At 35.7% G+C, this 25898-nt stretch overlaps 1 protein-coding gene across 9 annotated transcripts in view; it reads right to left on the bottom strand.

Moving 5' to 3' along the window:
* STXBP5L (syntaxin binding protein 5L) overlaps positions 1-25898 on the bottom strand; it is a 189081-nt gene that overhangs the window by 97563 nt on the left and 65620 nt on the right. For all 9 annotated transcript variants that reach the window (XM_088159032.1, XM_088159037.1, XM_088159033.1 and 6 more), the window contains exons 3-4: positions 21709-21790; positions 19584-19684 (exon numbers count right to left, since the gene is read on the bottom strand). In XM_088159032.1, the coding sequence (XP_088015158.1) occupies positions 19584-19684; positions 21709-21790 (183 nt within the window). The remainder of the gene's footprint in view (positions 1-19583; positions 19685-21708; positions 21791-25898) is intronic.

The following is a 25898-nucleotide window of genomic DNA, read 5'->3' as shown; positions in this document are numbered from 1 at the left end:
CAAGTAGATTCAAGTCACTTTCATATTATGATTCTTATCTAGATATTACATACACTAAACCAAAACTAAATCTATGTGAGATGAGAAAACATTTGCTACTAAAACCTAGGTGAATGCATGTTACTTAGAGAAGTGAAACTTAATCCAACCTTATGGCACAGACTAGTAAATTTTGACAAAAAAACAGGTATTTTGCTTGGTATGTTGTATGTTATTATATTTATCACTCAGTTTCACAAATAGGCACAAAAACTATTTCTGGCTTTCATATGCAAGCTTTATTTTTTTTACCTTAGCACCTTCAACCACCACAAAAGTACATACAGTATTTAAAACCATGCATACTTAAAATTTTCATTCTTACAGTACAGCAATTTTTCTGAATTTATTTTAAAGGAGTGAGAGAGGTGTTGGCAATCTTTCAGTAATTTTGGCTCTCTCAGTCAAGTAAAATCATCTGAGTAGAGCATTTGCCACTCTTTAAGGGATTGTTCAACAATTATACAATTAAATATACTTTACATAATTGTTCCCTGTACTCTCAACAAACAAAAAGGTTCCAAATATATTATATACAGTATTTGCATAGTTCTGTAGTTTTCCAAGTATTTAATAAACTGTCAGTACTTTGAATGCTAAATTCATTTAAGTGAGGAAAATTACTTTTTTTGTACTTATGCATCACACTGGCTTGAATATAGCTGAAATATGGAGTCTTCACACTGTAATTTACGGAGAAAATGATTGTGGAATCATGGAACCTGGAATAATTTTTACCATTCACAGAAATCTTGTTTTGTTGATTAAAGTGCGACCTAAATATGAGACAGCCTTCGCTCTGTCCAGCTGTACAGGGCTAAATTTTACCATCAGTTATCTAATTTTGGCAATAATTCCAGAGCCTTTAGTGGAAAGAGCACCAGGTTTTTCAAGAGAATTGCTTTGAGAATGGGAGCTATATTTCAGTATGCATAGCTAAGAATGCCTTCAAGCAGCAACATACTACTAATATTGTGGGTGCAATCAGACGAACAAAGATCCAACAGAAACAACTGCAGGAGGTATATGTCACCTACATAATCCTTGATGGAGTTCAAGCTATGAGCTTTATTCTTCTACTCATAACAGGTGCAAGGAACCATTTGCTCTTTTGGCTTCATAGTTTCAAATGGGAAGTTGTTTTTCACATCTTTACCAATCTTCTTCCTTTAAATGAAACAACTCTATTCCTTTTGCTTCCTCTTCAGGTGCACCATTTCCTTCAATTCTTAAATTCATTTTTAGTCCATTTTGTTGTTGTTCATTTCTTGCATTTCTGTACTACCTCTACTCTTCTTTCTTGTACTGCAAAGACTATGGGTGCTTTGTTAGGTCCCAGCCCATAAAAAACTTCTCTACCTAATAAACACTCTTAATCACTTCATGTTGAAGCTCACTCACCACTTGTTTGTAGTAAACTACTAAATTACAGGAAGAGGAGATAATTTTGACTTGAAAATGTTGAAAACATAGCTGTCTAGTGACTGACAAAAAAATCATAAGTTCCAAAGTAAACCCTACTTGACTTGAATGCTGCTACTCCAAATTCATGCAGTAGTGTCATCAGACTAAGCAGGTTCAAGTCGACCTAGGACAGCACTATTTTCAGTCCTCTGCTAAATCCAATCATAAGCCACTATGATCTCCCATGTACAAGAATGAATAAAATGTCTTGATTATGAATAAATTTCAACATCACCTCACACACTGTTTGAGACTACTTTGGGCTGCTTTTTGTCCTTTTTGAGATTTGCTTCCACATGATAAACTCCAGGACACACTGCCACAACAACCAACAAAGTGGGTGTCTGTATTCCCAGATATTGCATGTCCTCTGTTTACCTGTCTTAGGTTTAAAATTTCAAGAACATAATGCTATAAGAACAAGGTCCTACAGCAAGATAAAATCAGAGCAATGTACTAACTACTAATAAGTAGTTAGGCCATAAGTTACTAAACTTAATATCATGCTGGCCTATCTGAAATCCCAGACACCAGTCACTACTAAGCCTGGATGCACAATATGAAGCACCCAAAGAGAATTAGGTATTGCTAAAGAATTTTAAAAAAGCACCACGGTCATGCCTGTTTTCTTAAGCCCAGCTACTCCCTCTTAAATAATTTAATTTTGTTCTGCCAAATTTATGGGGCAGCCAGGTACAAAAGTATTCTCCATGTCCTTTCTTCCACAAAAAAACTACCCTATGAGTCTTTTTTGTTTATCCAAACTGTTTTTAAACATTATGAAATGTCTAATTATGAAATGTATAAATGTTATTATGAAACCTTTTACAATATGTGAGCTTATAAGAAAATATCATTCTCTTAAATACAATCCAGGTATGTAAAAAACCTAATAGAGCATGGGGATTACTAGGCATTTTAATACAATATATTGCTAGTCTTCACCAAACAAAGCCATATGATTTTCATATTCTCCTAAAACTCTGCACTTCTCGGAAGCAGTTTTATTTTACATTATGTAAACTAAATTCAAATTTCTTTATATATTATTGACTTTTCATGCCTACTGAAGAAACTAACTTGACTTTGAGGATTGGAAGCTTTGAAGCACGACTCAGATTTTTAATGAACATCTTTCATCTCAATAAGTACTGAAATCACTTAACAATTTCTTCAAGAGAAAACAATGAAGTGTCATATTGTAGTTTTCATTGTGGATGAAAGGTATTCTATTATATGACTATTAGTCATATACTCCACAAGCAAATTAAGATGTCTTTTGATGCCATTACAAAACCAAGTCAATAAGAAAGCCAGAAGAAAAGAAAGGCTATTTTTCTTCTTAAGAAGTTAAGGGTTGTACTGGATTATGTCAGTATGAAGTGCTTCTGACAAAGTTTAAGCAGATTGTCAATCTGATTGAGATAACATGCAACAAAAATAAATGGAAACTTGGGGATTTTCTCAATGTTGATCAATTAACAGAAAGTCAGCCAGAAATGTGGAAATTATCATACATTCTTAGCAGCACACTACAACAATGATCATTGTAATAGCAAAAAAATGACGAATTGATACCAGAAAAGGTGTTTCTATTCCACCAGAAAAGTCTGAAACGTATCATTTTTCTCCCAAATGATGAAACAGGATACAGAATATCCTGTAGGATATAGTAATTTTTTTAAAAATCAAGAGGTACTAACTAAAATACTTAAATCAGAATTTAGCAAGGAAAACTATTTTGCTAAGGTCCTAAAAACATACCATATGTAAGTAATTAAACATATTATTTACATAAATTATGCAAATAATATAAGAGATATAATGGAATAATTGAAAGAGGCATTGTCAAAACATTGAATATTATTTTAGAAATTAATATATTCTGACAAGCAAATCTTGGAAAGGTATATTTTTCAGGAAATCACAGCACTCTGCAGTCTAACAACCATGGCCAAAAACTCACTGCATATTAGTAGAATACTACAACGTCAGAATAATTTAGAATGCTACAACCTCTAAAGTATTAGTAAAACCTCTCAGATTACTTAAAATCATCTTTATTATGTTAATTGTATTCCTCTAAGAAAAAGAAAATATAATTTTGAGAATGCTTCTTTCTGCCTCTGCTTTGTTATTTTTGTTTTTCTATGTTTAGCATGAAAGCTTTCCTTGGAACAGTATTGCTGGTGGTGAGTGTAGAGACATGCTGAAGGGCTGAGAGTAAATTGCATTTTTGTCAAAATGAGAAACAGTTAATTCATTTAATTATCTAGTTGCTCATTCATAGACATCAAAACTGCAATTAAATTTATACTATGACTTTTCCCTTTGTAAAGATAATCTTAAATATGAACAAGCATAGAAACTGTATTCCTTATGCCCAGCACTGACTGTCAGAGTTCAGTAAGTTCCTACAGAAAACACACATTAGCTTGAACTCCCTTTCAGAATCTTACCAAAATAAACTACAGCGTCCAGGTTCCCAGGAAATAGGAAATCTCACTAATTTACAGTAAAAGAGGAAGATAAAACATGAAGGAGCATTATCTTGGGAACATGTGCAGCTGATAGGAAGCAAGCACAGTAGCTGCAAGGCATGCCACTCATGATCCTGGCCCAGCTTTCTGCTCTCAGTGCCTCCTAGGGGACTGCCACTGCCTTACACCCAATTTACAGTGCATTGCCTCAGCATGGATGAATTCAGCTGCTGACAAAGTTGACAATCTTCTCAAGATGGTTACGGCATCAGAAGTCTACCTTTTCATTGCAGTGATTATGGCTCTTTTCCTGACTCCTGGAATTTTCTCTAGTGCTTTCACTGCTTTCCACTAATTTATGCTATTTCCTTCAGCTGGTCATCCCCAAGAGCTGTTCTCTTAGCACTGCCACCTGATAGACTGCGCCTCATCCCTGGTACTTGCCAATGACTGGCTGATGTTATGTCGGGTCCTCTTTGAAAGCAGCTCTTTGAAAGGATTACTCTAGAGTGGAATCTGTGGCCTGTGTAGCCTTTAATGGATATTCACAAACCATTGCATAAGGCCTTCCCTTCCTTCTCGACTTCTGCAGGATTTCTATATTCCAACAAGAAAACTACAGCTGTTGAGGGGTCTTCATGACTTTGTATCAGTCCTCCCTCAATCATCAAGCAAAAATTATTTCCATACAATTTATTTTCTTCCCTCATACTCCCTTAATCTTTCGGTAATTTTGATACAAAATAAAGCACACCAGACTCATCTAGTGCCCCCTCCTTCTCCAGGGGTTGAAAGTGGACTGAGGTAGCTTCTGGCTATCCAATATTCTCAGAAAGGGTAAGGTTACTTTTTTTGTCAGTTTAGTAGAGGATATTCAAGCTGAGATTATTGCTTTAAGTCACAAAATGGACACAGAAAGATTTGGACAGATATTCAGGCAAAGTAATTTGTAGCTGACCTGAAGTCCCTAAACAGAAGCACAGATTAAAGCTACTGACAATGAAAGAAAGTAGTTGTTTCCAGAAGATCTAGTAAAGTATGTAAATTATGAGCTATTTGGCCTCTGGAGGTATTTAATGTTCTTCCTGGTCTATGTATAAATTTGGAGCTCATCAGCACTATAAGACATGTAAAAAACATGTAAAATAGCAGCAATTCATGCACTCTGCCATCCACACGATGTGATGTGTTTTCAGCAGATGGTTGTGCAGTTCCCAAGATAGATGTGAACTGGGTCTATGCATAGTAATAACGTTTCCTCTGCTACACAGAGTGTCCAGGAAGCCCTAGGAAGGCAGAAACCCAAGATGATCTCCCTTATTATGACTTCCAATGTCTAACTTCAACTCTCATTTTAACTTGCAGAGTATGCGAAGTCTCTAGGGCCAATGTAAGAGTACAGGAAATACTGGCTGACTAAGAGTCAAATGAAATATAGAGCAGTTCAATACATCTGGAGAGTTCTTTCCACACAGGGTCTTAGTGATGTTAATCACGAGTATTTCTCCTATTCACACTAGATTCTCCAAATATGATATAAGATAATTTCAAAAATTTCTAGCAGCCCTGCACATGCAGGTGCTAGCGGAAAGTGAATGAACGAAACATGCCTTTGAGATTGATATTTATAGTCAACCTGTTTTTTTAAGATGTGGTTTAGTTCTAATTTAAAATTAGAAAAATCTTCTCTTTCACATATATTTTCTTCTAGGAACAGTCAAACTTTATTTTTAATTAAAATCAGTTGATCTGTCTTATGTTTTAATTACTTACATAGAAGAAAAGGAAATAGTGCTAAAAGCACATTGAATACAAATTGCACTGCAACCTGGTGACAGCATAACATGGGATAAACCCCATTGTTATTTAGGAATATCTGGACACAAGAGGAATATTAAGGTAAATTATATTATCAAAATACTGTATGAACAGTTCTGTCTGGATTTTTTCCAGATTGTTATACAGACTGCTCAAATATTTGTTGTTTAAAGACTATAGTGCACCCACAGCAAATAAAGGTGATGACAGGACTGGGTGGATGAAGAGTATCTATCTAATGAGAAATGCAAGAACTAGAACTTAAGTTTATTTTTCCACCAAATTCAGAGCTGAATGTGACTACTCTGTTTATAACTACTTAGCAAATCATCTCTACCAATAAATTCTAAGTTAATAATGAAAGTCACAAACTATTTACAATTAAAAACAGTGAAACAAGTCATCATTTAGCTCACATACCACTGTGCCTATTTTCTGACTGAACAACTGTTGGGGGTTGGTTTTTCCTTTCCACTCTGCCTGTGGAACTTTCTCCATTGACATGCTAAGGAACACTGATGCCTAGATCCTTGAGACCTTGGGATGGGGGGAGGGAGAGCCTCCCTGTTTTTTTGGGAGTTTCTCTCGCAGGAGGGATGGGGGAAGGGGGGGAACACCGCGAGATTGGATGCAGGTAAAGGAGGGTGGGAGGCAGTCGCTGACTCTATCTCGCTTTTGGCTCTGGGAGGAGGAAGGCCGCTGGAAAACCTCGCCCCGCCATCTTAACGCCGGGAGCTGCCTCTTCTGGTGTTGGGCCTCGCATTCCTGCTAGGACGCTCTCCTACTTCAGCCTTCAATCTCCAAGCATCCTGTTGGAGCACCCGGACCGACATTCCAAGGATCCGCGAGCAGAGTCTCTTCTCCACCCTTCTCACCCGGGGCACAGCCGCCATCACTCCTTCAGCACTGCCGCAGCTGCGCGGGATCGTCACATCTGCCCACCAGGAGCCGCCGGTACAACCGTGACAGTAACTGCACCACGGGGGAAAAGTGCCCACAACCAAAGGAACTCTTATTGGGTTCCTGTTCTGTTTGTTGTTAATTTCGTACTTGTTGTTTGTTTTGCCTTGTTATATATATTTGTAGAGAACTGTTATTCCTACCCCCATATCTTTGTCTGAGAGACCCTTAATTTCAAATTTATATTAATTCAGAGGGAGGGATTTACCTTCTTCATTTCAAGGGATGGTCCTGCTTTCCCTAGAACACCTGTCTTTTCAAACCAGGACAACAACCAATACCTGCAGACAGTAGCATCACTTGAAGACATTACTTGAGCTTACATCTTATATCTGTAGAGATCAATGTTTTAACGAATGACAGTAAAATTAATTGCTTTACATGAGGCAATTTAATACATGTTCCTTACAAAGAAACATGAATGAAAAACGGAGTCAAGACAGTGGTAACAATTACCTTCTAGACCCACGCTTCTACTTCCCAATGTTCCTTCCAAGTTTGGTATCTCAGACTATACATTTTACCCAATCAGTCCACAGAGCAGTTTCATTTGATTTCGTTTTATACTGATTTAGATACATGTATTCATCACAGTCACTGTTGCTTGTACAACAACAAAAATTTGATTTGTGGATTGGAATGTAAGAAATGAACCTTTGAAATTCCTCTCTTCTGTTTAATACTGATTTGATCTGATTTCTTCAAATTAACTACCACTTGAGCTAGAATAAATTATTGTAACATACCTCTTCATTTAAAGAATTTCAGTGATGCAAGATTCTCTATAAATGCTGAGGTACAACAAATCAGAATTCCACCTCTAAACTACAATTTCAATAGAAATTATCCTAAGCAAAGTATACTTCTAGCTATTTGTGAACATCCCACATATAATTAAGACATCCTCCTCCTCCCCACCCCCACTTCAATTTCTGCAAATTCTGTGTAGAAGAAATGTTAAGAAAACATTTTCACTGCAGTTTCATTTAAGGCAAATAGGCTTAAACAGTGCTGAGATATCTAACACAATTATTTATTTTGACAAAGCAAAAAAGCTTATGCAGCTTTTCCCATCAAATTATTTCGATATATCATCTGGCTGGTGGTCCATTGCTTCTTTCAAAGTGTTTAAGATAAATAATTTTTCATAGTGTCCTTTACCTAAAATATTATACATAAGAAACTTACAAGAATAAGAAACAGGAATACAAGAAGCACAAAAAAGTTCAAGGTAAGGAACCATTAATAGCATATTCTGTTTCTTGCTTCCCTCCTTCTCTGTTAAAACAATTGAGAATAAAAGTATAAAAGTAGGCTGTTCCTCTGTTTCGTCAAAAGTCAGAACTTCCTGTGTATACCTTCTGGGGAAATAATGCTAAAAGCCTGAAGTCAGGCCCATTCTTGACTTGTGAACTTACTATTTCAAATTACTTTGCAATCACAACTGTAGTTAATAGCTTACAGCACTTTAAAAATACTTGTTTTAAGAAATGCTTATGTTAACCACAAAAATCATCAGCGTAGCAACTATATGAACAATTGTAATGGGTGTCCACATAAATTATTTACAAGCAGGTAACTCAAAAGAACTTAGAACAAATCAGAAAAAGAGCATGTTCAGATATATATTAGATGCATTCCATTTTATTAAATTATTAAACCCAGAGACCCCACTTGAATGAAGAGTTAATTTATGTATTTAAATAAAATCTTATGAGGCTACTATGAGATCTTTAGAAGGACAGTCTACTGCATGCCACAGGACCTTTGGTCTTTCCTAGTTTTATTTCTTATAACTAACCTTCTTACAACTCCACAGAAGGTCACCCTGGCCTGCCAGCATACTGTAGTACATACAGAAAGACAGCTGCACTGTAACTTCCTATGAGATACAGGCATTGAAATTCCTACCCTCAATAACTCCAAGGCTATCTGCAGTAGAACTGCAGCAAGTTATGGCCATTACTGGAGCTCAAAAGAACAACTTAGAAATCACTCCTGAGATCTCAGTGTGGAAGGAAATGTACAACTTTTGTAGCCTGTGCTATGGATAATTTGTTTGAATTTCAGAATGACAGAAAATTACCTTCCTTCCTCTTGGGCAAATGCACAGCAAAGAGACACTCAACTCCCTTTTATGGTTTTGACTGCAAATTCCTTGGAGCGTCTTACCTGTAGGAGCAGGATCACTGACAGTGACACTTTCTCCCAGCCTAGATCTTAATTATACAACATTATACAACAGTAATACTGTGAATAAAACAGGTGTAACATGAACACTTGGTCCCAAGAGAAAGAAATAGGGAAATTACATGGAAACATGCTTCCTTAAATAGAATAAGATGCTGGAAGAAACCAGCATACTTTTAATTGACTTCTAATTTGTTTCTGACTCAAGGTCATTACAAAACAAAAATGAGAATAAAAGTTCCACAAAATCAGTGAGGTGAGCAAATTAATGATACAGGGTTGGAAAACAGACTCTTGCTCTCATCTTCAGAGAAAAAACAACGTACATGATTTTTCTCATCTACTGGCTTGTGAAATCACTATTTCATATTTGTAATACTTCACTTGTCCTCCATAAATTTCTTTGAAGATTAAGTAAATATGGGATTGTAATACCAAACACAGTGACAGTGATGGGCAATACAGAGCACAGTAAGAGCCACTAAGTTTCTTAGCAATGAAAGAAAGCCAAATAACAAAGGCTAGAACTGGAGGATGATGCTCTCAGAACAGTAAGTTTTTGATGTATTTATTTCATTGATTTTGTAGCATCTGCATTAAAAATCCCCAAACACCTATGGGTAGAATTTCTCTCATCCCTTCACCCAACATTGAATACATAAATCAAAAATGCAGATTCCCAGTCTCATAGTTCCAAAAAAGTAAATTTGGATGTAGCTCAGATGAAAGGTTGAAACTTGTCTTTTGTTTAACAGCTTGACTTCATAGCGCTGTTAGAAAAGTAAACTAAAGATATGTTAGTATTTCACCTTCTGCTAGCTGCAGCATACACAAATCTGTGTTTATCATACATTCTTACTAAAATAATTTTAAACCCGATTTTATATCAATATCAATCAGGTTATTTTGAATGACACGCTAAAATCAGGATAAGACTGAAATACTGCAATTGACTTCAAAGAAAAAACAATTTTACATGTGTATGCTTTTTCTTTGTATGCATACATTTTTTCCTTAACAGCTTCCATCAATTAAAATCATGTAGACTTATTAGAGACCAGCTGTTCTCATTTGTTGCGCTTCAGTAGACAGGGACTCTGTGATTAATGGTCCTTGTTTTTCTGCAATCTGTAGTCTCTCTTCTTTTCCTGCTCATGCACTGTTTAATGATATAATCTCAATGCTGACATTACTAGCTCTATTTCTGATTTACCAGAATAATGCCCAGGGTTTATTCTGACAGAAGGAAAAGTATCCTAAATCTTTGCATTGGGTTCTTGCTTGAAACTGACATGTCTGGGCAGGAAAAAGGTGGTGTGGTTTCCAAGAACCAAATGACTTACTGCAACTGAATGGGTGCATGTTCTCATTGCTCTAAGATATGACTGGAAATATAATATAACAGAGATCAAAGAAAAGATCTGAACAGAAATCTGAAGGATGTCTCAAAACTCTAATTTGAAAACTTCAGAAGAGAAAACCATATAATTCCCATATCTACATTGTAACTGTAATGAGAAAATTCTGATTGATAGTTTGATTGATAGAATGTTTATGCTGCCTGAACTTGCATACATTCTAAAAGACTGTGGGGTTTTTTCTGTTGTCTAATATAACACATTTTATACTACAGTATTGGGCTTCTCATTTCTTATTACTGAGACCATGAAATAGTTGTTCAATGCATAGCTGTGAGTATATATTTTAAATTTTGCTATCCAAACCTGCCTCAGAACAATTTGGCAACATAGCTGCTATGTGAAAACAACATACCATGTTACCCTGTGTTTTCTAAAAAAAGCATAAGTCTACTGACAAACATGCTTTATTTTTTACAAAGCATTAGAAACAACCAGCACACTGCTCAGCATATGATGTAAGGTTTGACAACATATAGCAACATTATGTCTCCTGCTAAGGAATTTTTTCCAGAAGGAAGAAACCCAGGCAAACAATCACGTGTAGCCAGGTGACATAAAATTTAAATAAACCAGGACATATTTTTCTTCCCTACTGAAGGAAAAACAAAGGTTCACAAATATTTTTTCCAAAATGGCATTTTTAAGAGATTTTTTTTTTCCCAGAAAAATAATACAGGAGCTGCAGCTGGAGAGACCCAATGAAAGACGTAGACTGGAAAAGTGGGGTTTTCCAGGTCAGAGGGTCCTGTACTGTTGCTAAGTCCTCAGGTAATTGTGCCAGCTGCACATTTTTCTCCGGCAGCTCTATAGGCCATGATGGTTTTATGTGTGCATGTGTTAAGTGATTGGTTTTAGGTCATCTTTCAGGGATTTTTTTGCCCTTCTGCTATCAAAGACAACTGGTAGCTCTAAGAGTAATTCAGATGTATCATATGAGGCATTTTGCCTTCAGAGAAGTTGTTGTAACAAACACATATAAAAGCAGATACTGTGGCATAATGTATTTAAAGACTTTTAAAATTGAAATTAAACTGATGATCATAATATTGGCAGAATCCTGATGGACTAAAAATTACTTTGGGGAAAGACTGTAAAAGCCACCATTTAGAAAGAACAGAGATTATTAAATTCAAATTTGGATCTGATTATAAATAGAGATCCTTCTAATATTCCAGAATGAAAAATATGACCAGAACTTCTGTCATCGTAGTTTAGAGTAACATTTACCCTTGTGGAATTTAAGCATAAATAAACCAAACTGGTTTTAGAATAGCATCTTAAGCTCTTGCAGCACTTTTTCTGCAGTGGCATCAACTCTCAGATTGCATTACAAATCCTACCCGAGATGGTAAGTACAAAAAACTAAACCTGAAAAAATTGAGCCATGTTGTTATGTCTGATGCTCTGACTGTAATGTTATTACTACTTGTTCACCTATACTTAAAAATACACACTAACCAAGGTTTGGATGTTTTGTCCTTCAAAAGGAAAAATTTTGAAAAGTATAGTGAAATATGGAAGGTAGGTTCACCAAAGGTAGGCTATTCCAGAATATTCCAATTACAGGAAATTCATAATATGTCAATATGCGCAATACAGCACTTACAAAAAACATCACTATAAAATTCTATTTTTAATGTCTATTTTACACTTGGTTTCACTGAAAAAGGAAAATTTTTAATTGGATATTTGAGAGATTCTCAAGAATTAGTTTCGTAGCTGTTGTAATTTCACAAGTTATCTTGGTACTAATACTAATGAAACCTTTTAAGGACACAATTTTACAGAGGAAGGATAATCTGCATGAGTAGTACAAGAACTTGGATTAAATTTAAAATGCAAAAGGCACAGCCTCAAACTTCAAAGAACTTCCACTTTAGGTTAGAGCTCATGATACAGAAGTGATGGGAAAAGATAATTTCAATTTTGCTTGTCTTGCTTTGCTTCCACTATTAAAGGCTTGCACTGAAAAGCAGCACATTCCCTGCCAGCTAGATATGCATCAGGAAAGAAGTGTAATGGGTGTATTAGTCAATCACAGCAAGACCACAAACACTGGTAAGATGAAGCCACATAAAAGGAATATGCCATATTTGCATGCATCAGTAACCATATTCCTGCAGAGATTACAAATGAAAATGGTATTGTTGATGGCCACAGCACAGATGGGACCCTATGTAGAATGTGTTTCCTTGATGAATCATCAGCTCAGAGAGAACTGATATGAGGAAAAAGGCCCAAAGAAAAGAAAAGGTAATGAAGACAAAAAAGTATAAAGGGAAGCAGAGAATCTTGAATTTTGTAGTGAAACACAAAACATGAAACCAAAAACCCAGGTTGTGAATGTGTATGAATTAGTTACTTATCTGCAAAGGAGAGACAAAATATTTAAAATGCATGACAATGTGGATACCAGAATATCATATCAAACGGGAATAGAATAGCCATAAAAATACATTTAGTCTTGAAGCTGGAAGGTTTCTTTCCATCAGAAGAATGAAACCGGCACAGAACAATTTTCCTGAAAAGCAAACAGTGGATTTCAGCCTGAGTAGTTATATAACAGTGTAAGACTCTGGGTGGGGGACTGTTGCATGTGAAGGAGTTGATCCACACACGAGTGACACCAGTCAGGACCTGCATGTGCAGTGCTGTCTGTCTCCAGGCTGTGTGGAGCTGCACGTACCCCTTGGAAGCTGGATAAACACAGGCAGCTTGTTGTCACTAAGAAGGCTGCAGGCAGTTCCCACTTGGTGGTTGCACCAACAGTGCAGAAGGAAGTTTTAGTATTAATGTCCTTTCTGTTGGATAGTTGGAATATTGCACACGGCTGTCACCTTACAAGAAAATCCTACAATAAACTGGATGACAAAAATGGGATGACACTTTCTATGGATGGGTTACCTGCTCACTGAACAGCTGTGTGACAATGCCCAACTCAGGGCTCCCAGCATCTACAGGGATGCAAGACTCCCTGTGCTCTTCTGCCGTTCTTCGCAGCGCTAGGTTCTAATAAACAGCATTTTGAATGCTAACGTACAGAGCCTAGAATGCCTTTTTTACTGGGATCATAAGGGACCAGCAAACCTTAATGCAAAACATCATCAGCTTGTTCATTTAAGAAAGGGAGGTATATGAATTCTCTGATGTGCAACTGAGGGAACCAGAACGAGGAGGTCCCTTCAGTTTCACTCCACTAAAGGCTCACATGTCTATCAAAAAGAAAATTTTAAGGATCATGTAAATTTTCATTCTATTTCAGGAGAATGCACAGTCTCATAAATCTATCAACTCAAACCTGTTGATTCTCGGTATCAATGAGCAAATCTGTTGTGCATTTTTGCTCTTTTTTGCTTGTTTAGCTAACCTGTGTTGAAGACAAAAAAACCCAAAATGCTTTTGCTTGATTTCTTTTTATAACCAAGACAGTCTTCATGTCAGTCTCACTGAACATTCTTTCCAGACTTCTGTCTTTCTGAAGTGACATTTACAAAGTTCATTTTCCTGCCCTGTAGTACTAGGGTATAGCCCCCTAGAACAAAGGTTTTTAAGAGCTTCAGGAATCTTTTCAAGCTTAAGAATTGCATGAAAACATTGGGTTTTGGAATACCCGAGCACCATTCTTTCGAAAGTGACAAATGCTGATGCAAGACCACACTACACATATAAAACTATCCAACTAAAAACTGCCAACACCAACCACAACAACAAAACCCCAAACAAAAACCTCCAGAAGAATGTTTTGTAAATCTTCATTAAGATGTGGAAATGAATGCCAATCGCATGGCTTCTTTTGGTTTCCTCATTTCTTTCAATCATCAATCTGAGAAAATTTACATCCTTTCCAGAAACTGTGGCATGTTTTTATGGTGAAATATTGCTTTATATTTGCATTATATGGTTCTTTACAATAGCTGAATGCTAGACCACACCATGTAATCAGAATCTGTTTTGTTGTATAGCATGACTGTGCAACTGTACAGAACCTTGCCTGATGACAGACCTCTGACTAATGTGAAAGTACATAAACAGAGTTTGCAGCTATACACTATTAACCAGGAGGTTAATTTATAAGCAGGCAAGCTATTACAGGAATCCAGTTCCTTGAACATGGGATGAGACAAAGAATCTACTCTAACTATACCACAAGTTCCCTAACACAAATGAGCAAAGGTACTGCTGCGACTGCACAGTATTCACTCAATAGCCTCTTGCTGTCATTTTGATGAGGTTTATCTGCAAAGGAAAGTGGAAGCATGTAAAATGCCCTTAACACAGGACACAAAATCCTGTGAAGACACAGTAAGGCAAATAAAATAAGATTCAGCTACTGTCAGGAATGAATACAGACTCAAGAAAAGTTACTTTATTCAAAAACACCATTTTTTTTTGTTTTGGGTTTGGTTTGGTTTGGTTTTAGTTTGTTTTCAAGCATTTGGAGTAATATTCTCAATTATCTTGTTCAAATACTGCAAGATCTCAGCTATAGGAGTCAAATTTATCATTAATAATGAGTTACAGTTAACAGAACTGCTCTAAAAGTTGCCCACTTAAAAGGCTCCTCTTGCTCTGTGCCAGCATACCATTAACATTGAAGAAAGTGTTAAGTCTCAAAGCCAGTTATACAGATTGTGTCAGCTGGTGATTCCCCTCAGAAGGGCACTTGTGGCATTGTCATGACATTGGTATGGAGTGCATGCAGATAGATTTAAAGACCCAACACTCTGTGTCACACTGTGCTCATGTGTGCTGCTGTAAATCACTGGATAAACTGCTGCAGCATTGTTGGCTCATTTGTCACACACCAGTCAGCAATGGCTAAAAGAAAGAGAGGAGGGCTGTACCCTGTGTCAGTCAACAGAGGAACCAGCTCAGCTTCAGAATGACAGGAGAGGAGCTGTGTTCCTAAGTGAAACAAGTGCCTACTGGCTTATAGAACCTGGATTTCACACTGCAATCGTTGCTGGTTTTCCTACCCCAGATGCACTTATATTAAATGAGAATCTGATAGGTGTTGTATTCTTAAGGCTGTATTTGCTGAAGTCTGCTCTGATTATATTAAAAATAATGACGACCTATAATAGTTTCCACTGGTTTTGCTTAATCCTAATGTTCTTTGCAGCAGATAGAGACAGTGTTTCAGTAGCTGAGTTATTTATTTTGCCAAAAATGCCTACTGAAGATCAATCTGGCATCTCCTATGACATTGAGGAAGGAAAAAGAGGTACGAACATATGGAAGGTGTCCACAATTTTGACCTTCTGGAACACTGAGGTAATTCTTATAGAATGTTTACAGAGTTTAAAATGTTTTACCTGTCTACCTTATTTGTAAAAGAAACCATAAGCCATATATTACCAACCCTAAGCGACTGTAAAACGTCTTTGAGTAACTGGCTTATCATTACAGCTCTTGGTATGGAGCCAAGCACTGAAACACATTGCTTACATCGGTATTTCCTTGAAAGTTCTTAATGCATTGTATTACATTCCAATTATAGTAATAGAAACCGAAGATGATTACTTCATATAAAATAAATATATACATTTTGGCAAAAACGCATAATTTTCTTAAGTCCAAAAAAGTCCAGAGCATTACACTGTACAACAGAAAATATCTGTTTGCCATCAAGTCTCTTTAGTGTTCCTTCTACACTTGCTCCAAAGAGACAGTTAGTAAAGGAACAATGAATTATGAATTATTATTGCTAGTGCTGCATCATCATTAGTTTAACAGTATGTCAGAAGAAGAAAAAACTAAATCTGGAGAAGCTGCAAACTCTGATTTAATGGCTATAAAGATCCACTTTCCTAGTGAATTATTATTCATAAACCATTCAGTGTCTCAATACTGAATCTGATATATTAAGTCAAAGACTACTGCATTTAAGTGTTCTTTGCTCTTTACAACTATATTTTTATAAACGTTCAAAGAAAAGAACAAATATTTTTTACTTTTGTGGGAGGGATAGAGGGGATATACATGTATGCACTTGGGGAAACGACTCAAGTAAATGCAGAAACCTATACAGAAACACTGCTAAAGACAAGATTTTAGTCAATTATCCTGAAATCTTAAATGTCAAGAAGAAGCAAATTTCAAATTAAACAATTCAACTACATTATGACTGGCGCATTGTGAGTAATAGCCAAAGACTTATGTAACATTCATCTGTCTAACAGAAACTACCAGCTCTATGGTTCATGCATCAAACATCATAAAAACTCAGAATAAACTGATTTTACATGAAAGTTAATTAGTCAAAGTCAAATAAAACAAGCATTTGGAATAATAAAATGATCATCATCACAAGCAGATAAAACATTAACATTTTAAGTGCATTATATTACATCAATTCATTAAGTAAATCTGCCATTTATTAAAAAAAAAACTAAACCAAACAGTGTAACAAGGAGACAAACATTCTAGATTAATAAAACTAAAATTTTTTAAAATCCTGAAGAGAGACATGCAAATAGAAAAATCTGAAGGATTCACATGTTCCATTTTTAAAAGTAAAATGCATCTTAACAATTATTCATTTGGCTTTGTGAAGGCGACCTAAATCTAAAATTAAGTTATACTATAAATAATCTTATAAGAACTAGCCTTTGACTTTCTAAACACTTCCCTATATGGGATCTTTCAATACCTTACTATTTCTTGAAGACATGTGCCAATATTTTAAACCTATTTTCTGTCAATAAACATTTCTCCCCATTTAAGAAACATTTAAAAACCAGCTTGTTCACTGGTTCACAAACTTAAGACAAAAGAATCTCTATTCGATATGAATCTTGCCTTCTCTTAACCCCCACTGCAAGAGGAGAGGGGAGGATGAAAATAAAGTATTTTTAACTGTATTTTTGGAAGCCAAACCTTTGAATTTCTTGAAGAAAATCAATTTTGATCTTACAGTTTTATCAGCTTCTCAAGTTCCCCTTACATCCATTTTGTCATAGATTTCATATAGCTAAGGCAATCATTATTTCATTTACTATTTCTCTGACCATCCCATGATTTAGAGCTTCTGTTCTCTAACACCAAAAATACATTCAGAAAAAAAAGAAAGTTCTCTTTTAGACTTAGCTCTATTAGGCATATAAACTTTCCAGACTGAGAAGGTTAATTAGAGCTTTAGCCTTCCTTTTTTTTGCTGTTTGCCCAGAGGCTTATGCTGAATTTTGGATACTAAATGTGAAATCGAGCTTAGAAAATTGAAAGTTAGATGATTTAAAATAAATGTATATGGATATAAAAAGAAAATATAATAAAAATGAAGATATTTCATTCTGAAGCCAACAACTTAAATAATAATAAAAAAGCAATCAGAAGCTCAGGGCAGTGCTAGAGCCCTGAGAAGAAATTAACTGCCTACGATTTTATTTCCTCACATTTAGCGAGAACTCTTTTAATTTAAAACTGGACTTAGTTCTTTGACAATATTATATCACAGTATATTTGTGTCACAGCTTTTGATGTGCTAATAAAATTATTTAAAAGGCAGCAATTGAACCAAACACAAAATATACATAAAAGAATAACGTAACAGTAAATTTTTGCTCACAACTTACTAGATTTTGATAAAGGCAGTATAGTTAGCTATGCATTTGTTACAAATAACTTACATTTTCAGATCTTACTTGCACCTCAGTTCAAAAATGGTTTTAAGCAAAGTTTTCTAGTATTCTAAACAAGTCGATTGCAAATATTTTGCCCAATGTTTTAGGGTGTCAGACAAAAAAGAAAATTAGGCAAGTGTGATGACAAATGTTTTCCTCTTAGCAAAGTGCAAATGTGTGTGAGTTTGTATCAGCAAGAAATGCTGATAAAATATTGACCAAGATAACAGGTTAATTCTCTGAAGAGAAGGCAGAGATGAACAGAGGCTACAGTCTTATAAGCAATGATTGCTTAGGTTGTGCGTCACATTGCTGGCTGGGAGAGCACGACCAAGATATACTGGAATAACTTCTATGATATTTAGATTTATCCATGACAAATTGTGAATAATGCACCTACCTGATGAGAATACCAAGATTCAAACATTTCACCATGCATAAAATGATAACTTACTGTTCAGAAGCAGCTAGAAATGCATATATAATTTTTCATTTTCATTTTTCCTCACACAGTCCCAAAGCACTTGATACACTTTTGCTATAGGTTATAAACTCATTGGAATCAGGCTGCATGTTTCCTAAATTATTACACAGTACTTCCCTCTACAAATCATGCACCTCGGTGACATTTCAGTGCAAATATGATTTGTATCTGGATAATAAACAACAAAGAAAAATGTATTTCCATAATAATTTTCAGACTTGCTGCAGCTAATGATTTGATGGGTCTGTTCATTTCACAGCTCTGGTGAAATACTGGGATCTTACCCCACTGCACAAGCAAATATATAAATATGAAAAAAAGTTGCTGCACCTTAATCAACACTGAATGTACATGCTAAGAGAATGAAAATATGAGATTAAATGTCCAGTTGAAAACAACTGCTGCATATATGCACTGAATCTTGGTCTCTTGACTACTCCCCTAATTTCTTAATAGAAACTTGGATTTTTTCTCAATATTAATAGATGTGCAGCACTGAAGTTCCCTAACGTCATATCAGGTTTTACTTGGGTGACTAAATACAGATTGAAGTGCTCAGCTCCTGTTTAAGTTTGAAAATTTCAACCAGTCATTTAATCTATTTTCAGTACAGATTCCTACAATTAGGTACTGATAAAATAAAACTTAGAAAAACATCCTGATTCACTTGACACTTACCAGAGTTTCGTAAATTCATAACCTATTTCTGCTAAAGTTACCGTATTTTACAAAAATAAAATGATTTCAAGGTAAAGAAATAATTATTACCCTCATATGGCCAGCTGAAATACTGTATTACTGAACAATAGTTCAGCCAAAAGTGAGTGCTTATGTCCAGTTTGAAGAAAAAAATTAATTAGTGTTCACAGCAGTTCATGCAAATAGAAGTAAAATGAAGGACATTTTGGCAAAAAGGCCAAGCTTTTCTATTTCTGAGAAAGCTGCAGAAAGAGAAAGGGAAGTTTTTGTTCCATAGAAACAAACCTGAAAGAAAAATATTCAAGGCAAAACTATAACCACCTGTAGAAAGGCAAGATGTATTCTAAGAAATACAGCAAGTGTTATTTTTATAATGAGATCTCTATTTTGTGTCACATAGTCTTACCTTTCTCTGTTAAATTTCAGAGAATGTAGAATAGCTGGTCGTTTCTGTCGCAGGTTCCACAAATGAAGTGCATCATCTGCACACGCACTGACCAAAGCACCCTAGAGCAGACACAAAATACAGCAACATGTTATTTTTCTACAGATTCTGTCTTATTCTTACATGATACTTACTGCTAAAGATCTACCTGTGAAACTGACAGTTTATGAAAAATCATTACTTTCTTCGAGAACAAAAAAATTCTACTATAAATAATAAACAATTGAATCAATCTGGTAAATGTAAACATTTTAAATTAGTACAAGATCAGCCAAAGTTAAATTAAAACTCCATCAATTTAAAATTAAAATTAAAGCTTTGTACCAATGTTACACAAGCCAACTCTCAAGTCTTTCCATGTAAGCAGAAAGATTAACAAAATGGAAAACACACAACACTTACTTGAAATGGTGAGTGTGAAAGGTATAAATAAAGGATAAAGTGATAAGAGCATGCATGGACACACACATGACAGTGCCAAGCACAGCTTAGTAGGCATATCAAGGTAAGATGAAAATTTAAAACTGGAACTGTGAAAAGATGATGCAGATAAGAAAGTAGGGACAGGTAGCAAGAGGCCAGGATGTAGGAAGAACTAAGAGATGTAGACAGAAGGACAGAGTCTTTATCACAGATCAGAAATACTCTGAAGGCTGGTTCTGCTTGTGGTGTCCCAAACATGGTCATCTTTCAAAGCCCAAGCCTCTATCTGACTGAGAAGCTTGGAGTGAACTTATTCTACCTGCTTTTGACTGCCTATCTCTTCACCACAAAATATTGATGACATGTGAAAATTGCCTGCAGGGGAAGCTCCTTACTGCCCCTGCAGTGGTTTACTACACTTACACCTCAGATCAGGTCAGGCACAGATCTACACTTGTGTATTACCATTATCGAGAGGAACAGATTGCCCAAGCACAGGGTGATGCTTTATACTGAGGAAGGGCAAGGGATGTAATTGGAAAGATTAGTTACTACCATCTATGACTGATTGATAAACTTTTCTAATTCTAGCAAATGGTCTTTTCAACACTGACCTATGCAAAGGAAATTTATGGAGATGAGACTTCTCTAATACAGTGCTTTAATTCTCATCTCCCAAAGAGTCAGAAAAACTGCCCACTACAGAAACCAAATTAATCCTTTGTATTTGGGGGTTTGCTGGTCACCAAATGAAAAGAAAGAATATTGATTCAAACTTTGTCCTTCCTGTTCTCATCCCTGCATTCCTATTAAGAATTTCACTGGACTGTTTCTAAAGTTTCAGTCCTCCCTCCTCAGTGTCCATGGTTCAGTTACTTTCTCCAAATAGGTGTAGGAAAAAAATAAATATTTTCCAGGTTTAAAAAACCCATAAAACTAAGACTCTTTCCCTGAGAAGTTCTAAGATTTTCCCATTTACAAAGAGGACTTGAAGCTGTCAGAAGTGTTTCCTTATGTCATGGGAGAAAATTAATCAAAACTGAACTAAGATTTGGCCAACTTCTAAGGTCCTAAAAAAACCCCCCTTTGATTTGTATTCACCAGAAAATCTTCTTGCCTATTCCCATCTTCAAAACCTTCTGCACAGAGCAAGCTATAATCTGGCACTGTTTCTTCATGTTGTCAAATTTGATTTTGACGAATCATTTACAAAGACTAAGCATGATGGTTTGATTGATGATCCCTGCAATTTCTTTTCATTGCTTCATGTCATAGCATATCCCCAACAATTGCGTTTTCAGCCAATAACCATCAATATATTTTGATAAAAAGATTTAGTTCATTTATTAATTTATATTTGAACCAGGACTGTGCAGCATATCTAGTAACTTAATGGATTTTACATAATTTTACACACATTCATGTATTGATTGCCTTTTGTTCAGTACTTTAAACTGATGTATAGGAAGGCAATACTTTTCCCTGAGTGCAGCCCCTTAAATATTCTTCTGACAGGCTGTAGGTTGAATGTCTTCTGGATGTACACCACTTACTTGGTGGTACAATTTGTCAATGAGAGAAGTTACATCACTCAATTACAATAACATGAATTGACTTATTCAACTACATTTATACAGAAGAATCCGAGTAAATATGTCCTTACCTCATTGATTAAGAACTGGAGCTGCAGAACTGCAGCACCACTTTCATGTTGGCAGTAGCAATCAACACCAGGCCTGCCCAATCTGTTGCCATCAAAGTCAAGGATTCGAACATTCTTGTTATCACCAGAAGCAAAGAGGGAAAGAACTACGAATTAAACTCCAATTAACCATTAATTAACCTCAATTCTTCTTGCTTTCTGTAAAACAAAATAATTCATGCTGACATTCCACTATTTTAATTAAAGTACCAACATCAGCAGCCTGAAATGTGCAATTGTGAGTGATCTGTTCTTGCCTACTTTCTTTTACCTGTGATACAAATTACATGACTTGACACATAAATTCAGCAGGATGCATCTTAAATTTATTTTTTATACGTTATTGGTTTATATAACACATGAATGTACCAGATTTTTGTACTTATCAAGACTAGACATATAAAGAATGTAGCCTTGTATCTGTTCTCTTCAGGTCTTTTTCTGTGCATGGCAAATTGTCATCTCCCTAACTTAGAGGATTATGTCCTTTCCCATCTGAGTCAGAGATTTTATCAAAAAACCCGTTGTTCCAGAAAATTACTGAAGATCAAAATTAAAGCAAAAGGAGAAATAAGAAATATGTTATTAGCAACCATATTGTGTGTAACATACAAAACATCACATATTAAAAATATCAGGATTATGATTAGAAATAAGATTTTACAACATAGAGGTTGATCTACTTGTAATATACAATCATATTAAAATATTATAAAACCCTGACCAAATGAGCCAACTGTCCCCTTACTTTAGCTGCAGGTAAATGTCAGAATATTTACTTCCCCTTTCACAGGAGAAAGATGCACAGTAAACCATTCTAATATTGGTCTCCAGAAAGTATAATCCATTAATTAGCAAATTTGAGGTTTAGAAGTTCCAAGTATGATGCAATTGCTCCCCCAATTGTTAAACAAGCAGATTAATGGATACCACCGACCTTGAGAGACCTGAACTTTACTCTTGATTTTGTCAACTGGTCTAGTGGATAGCATTAGGGGAAAAAATATTTTTTTTTCTTACCTGAGCCTTCATTTCCCTATTTGTAAGATGGAGATAGAGTTTTATAAAACTAGTGTTTACAGATGAAAAGTTGTGTATAAAATACCAAAGCTACATTACAGAACAGCCAGGGAGAAAAAAAGAAGTAACTGTATTTGCTGCTTGTTCCTAAACATAGTAATGGATACAATCATAACTGATAAAATAATAAAAGCCTGCATCTTTCAAACAACCTATTCAAAATGGACAATAAAGAGGCACTTCCTAAGAGTTGATGGTAAACCTCTGGTCCATTCTGAATGACTGTTCTGTGGTACTCTTTTTTAATATTTAACAACAACTTCTTGTGACATGAGAGAAAGTACCAAACCAATGAAGCAAGTAACCAACCCACCTGGGATTTCAAGCTAACTGGAGCTTTTAACAGATAAGTGCTTTCCTTTTCACCTGAGTTTAATAATCAGTACAAATACATGGCACTATTTAATGATTGTCCTTAATGAAAATTACAGACTCATTGCCCTGATTAAATGTCTGTCAGCTAAGTCAGTTTTCTAGGAAACATCCTAACAAAGTGGATGATTTCACTCAGCATATCCCAAACAAACAAAGTACTCTCCAAAAATTCTCATTTATATGCCATCAGTGTTCACTCTGAAATACAAATTACTAACGTACTCACAAATTACTAAAATAAAAGAGAAATTGTGCTGTCTGCTTCAGTCTGACCAGTTGCCCTGAAGTGAGAACTGATGCTTAAATAGCAGCACTAGCACTGACTGCTGGTGGTTTTCAAACATTCTGGGAGCTGCAGTGAGGTCCTTCCAGCAGAAGGAGCTGAAGACATATGATGACTTGGCACGTGTTCTTGGCACTTGAGCCGATCTTCTGCAAATTCTGTGTGTTGCTGCCAAGCATGAAGAAGTACAACCTTACCTCATCAAATCTTTTCACAGCAGTGCATTACAACAGGACATAGAGCAGAAGAAGTACCTACAGTTCAGGCCTTTAGACTGAATTTATTCTTTTTACTCTTGCCTTTCATTAAATGATGACTCTGCTATCAGGGAGAATGGAGTATCTCTGAGGATATTTAAAGGAACCAATACATCGAAATACAGCAAAGTAGACACCACAGGTTTCAATAACAAAAGCTAGTCACTGTCTTCTGTCTTATCCATGTATGTTGGATCTCCCAGGGGCCTGCAAAGCCATGTCAGATTATCCTAATTTATACATAAAAGGGGAAAAGATGAAAACTAAGTCTGAGTGTCTTTTGTGATCTAGAGCAAAACAAGTAGAATTAGAATTATGTACATCAAGCAGTGAAAGTGTGACAGTAATAACATTCTGAAAGAAAAGTGTTCTTTCTGAAAACTACATTTAATCCTTGTTTTAAGATCTGTGCGAGTGAAATAGGAATTTTTTGCTCTTCATTCACTTGTATGCAACACTTTTTCACTCAGTATTTCAATATCCTGATATTCTCAAGCTTATAATTACTTGGGGAAAAAATCAGTTGCTAAGATGACTAATTTACATACTTGGATTCATCTCCCAAGATGCAGACTTCCATGACAGCATAATACATTAGTAATTAAGAATTTACACTCTTACATCCTGAAAACCAAAGTTGCTAGTAAACGATTACATTCAAGATGAGAGGTAACAATGACCTTTTCATAGCATAATCTATGACCACTTTCCAAAGTACCCCACAGCTTTTTTATTCCATGACTTCATTTTTACTGTGTGATACACACAGATCTGATGTGTCTCATTCTTCTCAGAGGTTAGTACTAATGGAATCCAACGACTTGCAAGTCTTTGTGTTCACTGAGAACCATTAGTGCAGATACTCATGAAGTTGAGGCAAGTATTTAACTTCTTAGGATCAGAAGGGGATGAAGTAGGACATGTTTTCTTTAATTAAGGCAGTGACTCTCTAGTAGCAGGAGATTAAATTTTTTGGCAATTGCATGGACTCCAGTCTTATTCATTCCTCTTTGCAGGGGCAGGGAAGTGAAGATATGGTGTCATAAAGAATCTCCTTCTAAGGCAGAGAGCAGATATACTCTGTCAAGTAAAAACTCCTAAATCATATATGGAACCTTTTTCAAAACCAAAACTCTTCCGTAGAAGAAAATGACACCAAGTTATGTAAATAAGCAGCTTTAATTTTTTTTTTCAGTACTTAACTAACTTCTTCCATTACTAAGAGCAATCTATATACATAAATGAACATTAAAGCAAAGGGTTGTAATTATTAAGTAGAAACCATGCCATGGTCTCATATCTACTATTTTATTAAAATGGTATGCACAGAAATGGGAAATCAATACAGCCTCTCCTTTAAAACATTTGGGAACTGTGGGGTGCTGCAAAAGTAGCATTGCTGCTCTGAATCCTTGTCATCTGATCTGCACTGACTGGTACATGTTTGAGTAGGACTATACAGCCCCCTAAGAGCAGATGCTTGTGGGCTGGTGTTACTCCATTACATAAACCAACTGCATAATTGACTTAGGGTATAACTCGAATATAGGACAGCTTTTTCTTGCAGAAGACTTATTCCACTGAATGAGTGATTTATCAGTTTAAAGAGCACCAAAGGATTTATCTAAACATCAGGTACCAGAATGATCAAATAATTCAACCACACCACTGAGAAACTAAACCAACCAGAAGGTTTTTAACGTGTATCTGTGTCGCAGGGTGGACCTTGTCAAAAGATAACAATTATGGAAACAACACCTTTAGCACCTAGGTTTGAAGTTCTGAACATAGCTACCTTCAGTTCCTGGAATACATATTTTCACAGTTCCCTCATGGAATTTCTCCAAGTTTCACATACATTAATTTTCCATCAGCTAAGGACAGTGCATATTCTGGTACAAATAAATGCCACAGTCCTAAGTACTAAATAAATGCCTACGTCCTAAGTACAAAACTGGGGTTCAAACTGGTTTTTTCTCTGTTTACATGGGGTAGTCTATATTTTGATTTCTGAAGTGTATTGCTCCAGTGTTTTGTTATCCTCACTATTAAGAATGTCATGCTATATGTGGAATATATTTAGCTTTAGTTTCAAGCCTTTGTATCTCATTACATCTTTCTATGCTAAATTAAATGCCTTCATATTAGCAGAAATT

Source organism: Sturnus vulgaris, chromosome 2 (genome assembly GCF_052056855.1).
Source record: "Sturnus vulgaris isolate bStuVul1 chromosome 2, bStuVul1.hap1, whole genome shotgun sequence".
NCBI classification, from domain to species: Eukaryota; Metazoa; Chordata; class Aves; order Passeriformes; family Sturnidae; genus Sturnus; species Sturnus vulgaris.
The sequence above is the reverse complement of the archived record's forward strand: the minus strand, read 5'-3'. Positions and strand labels throughout refer to the sequence as shown.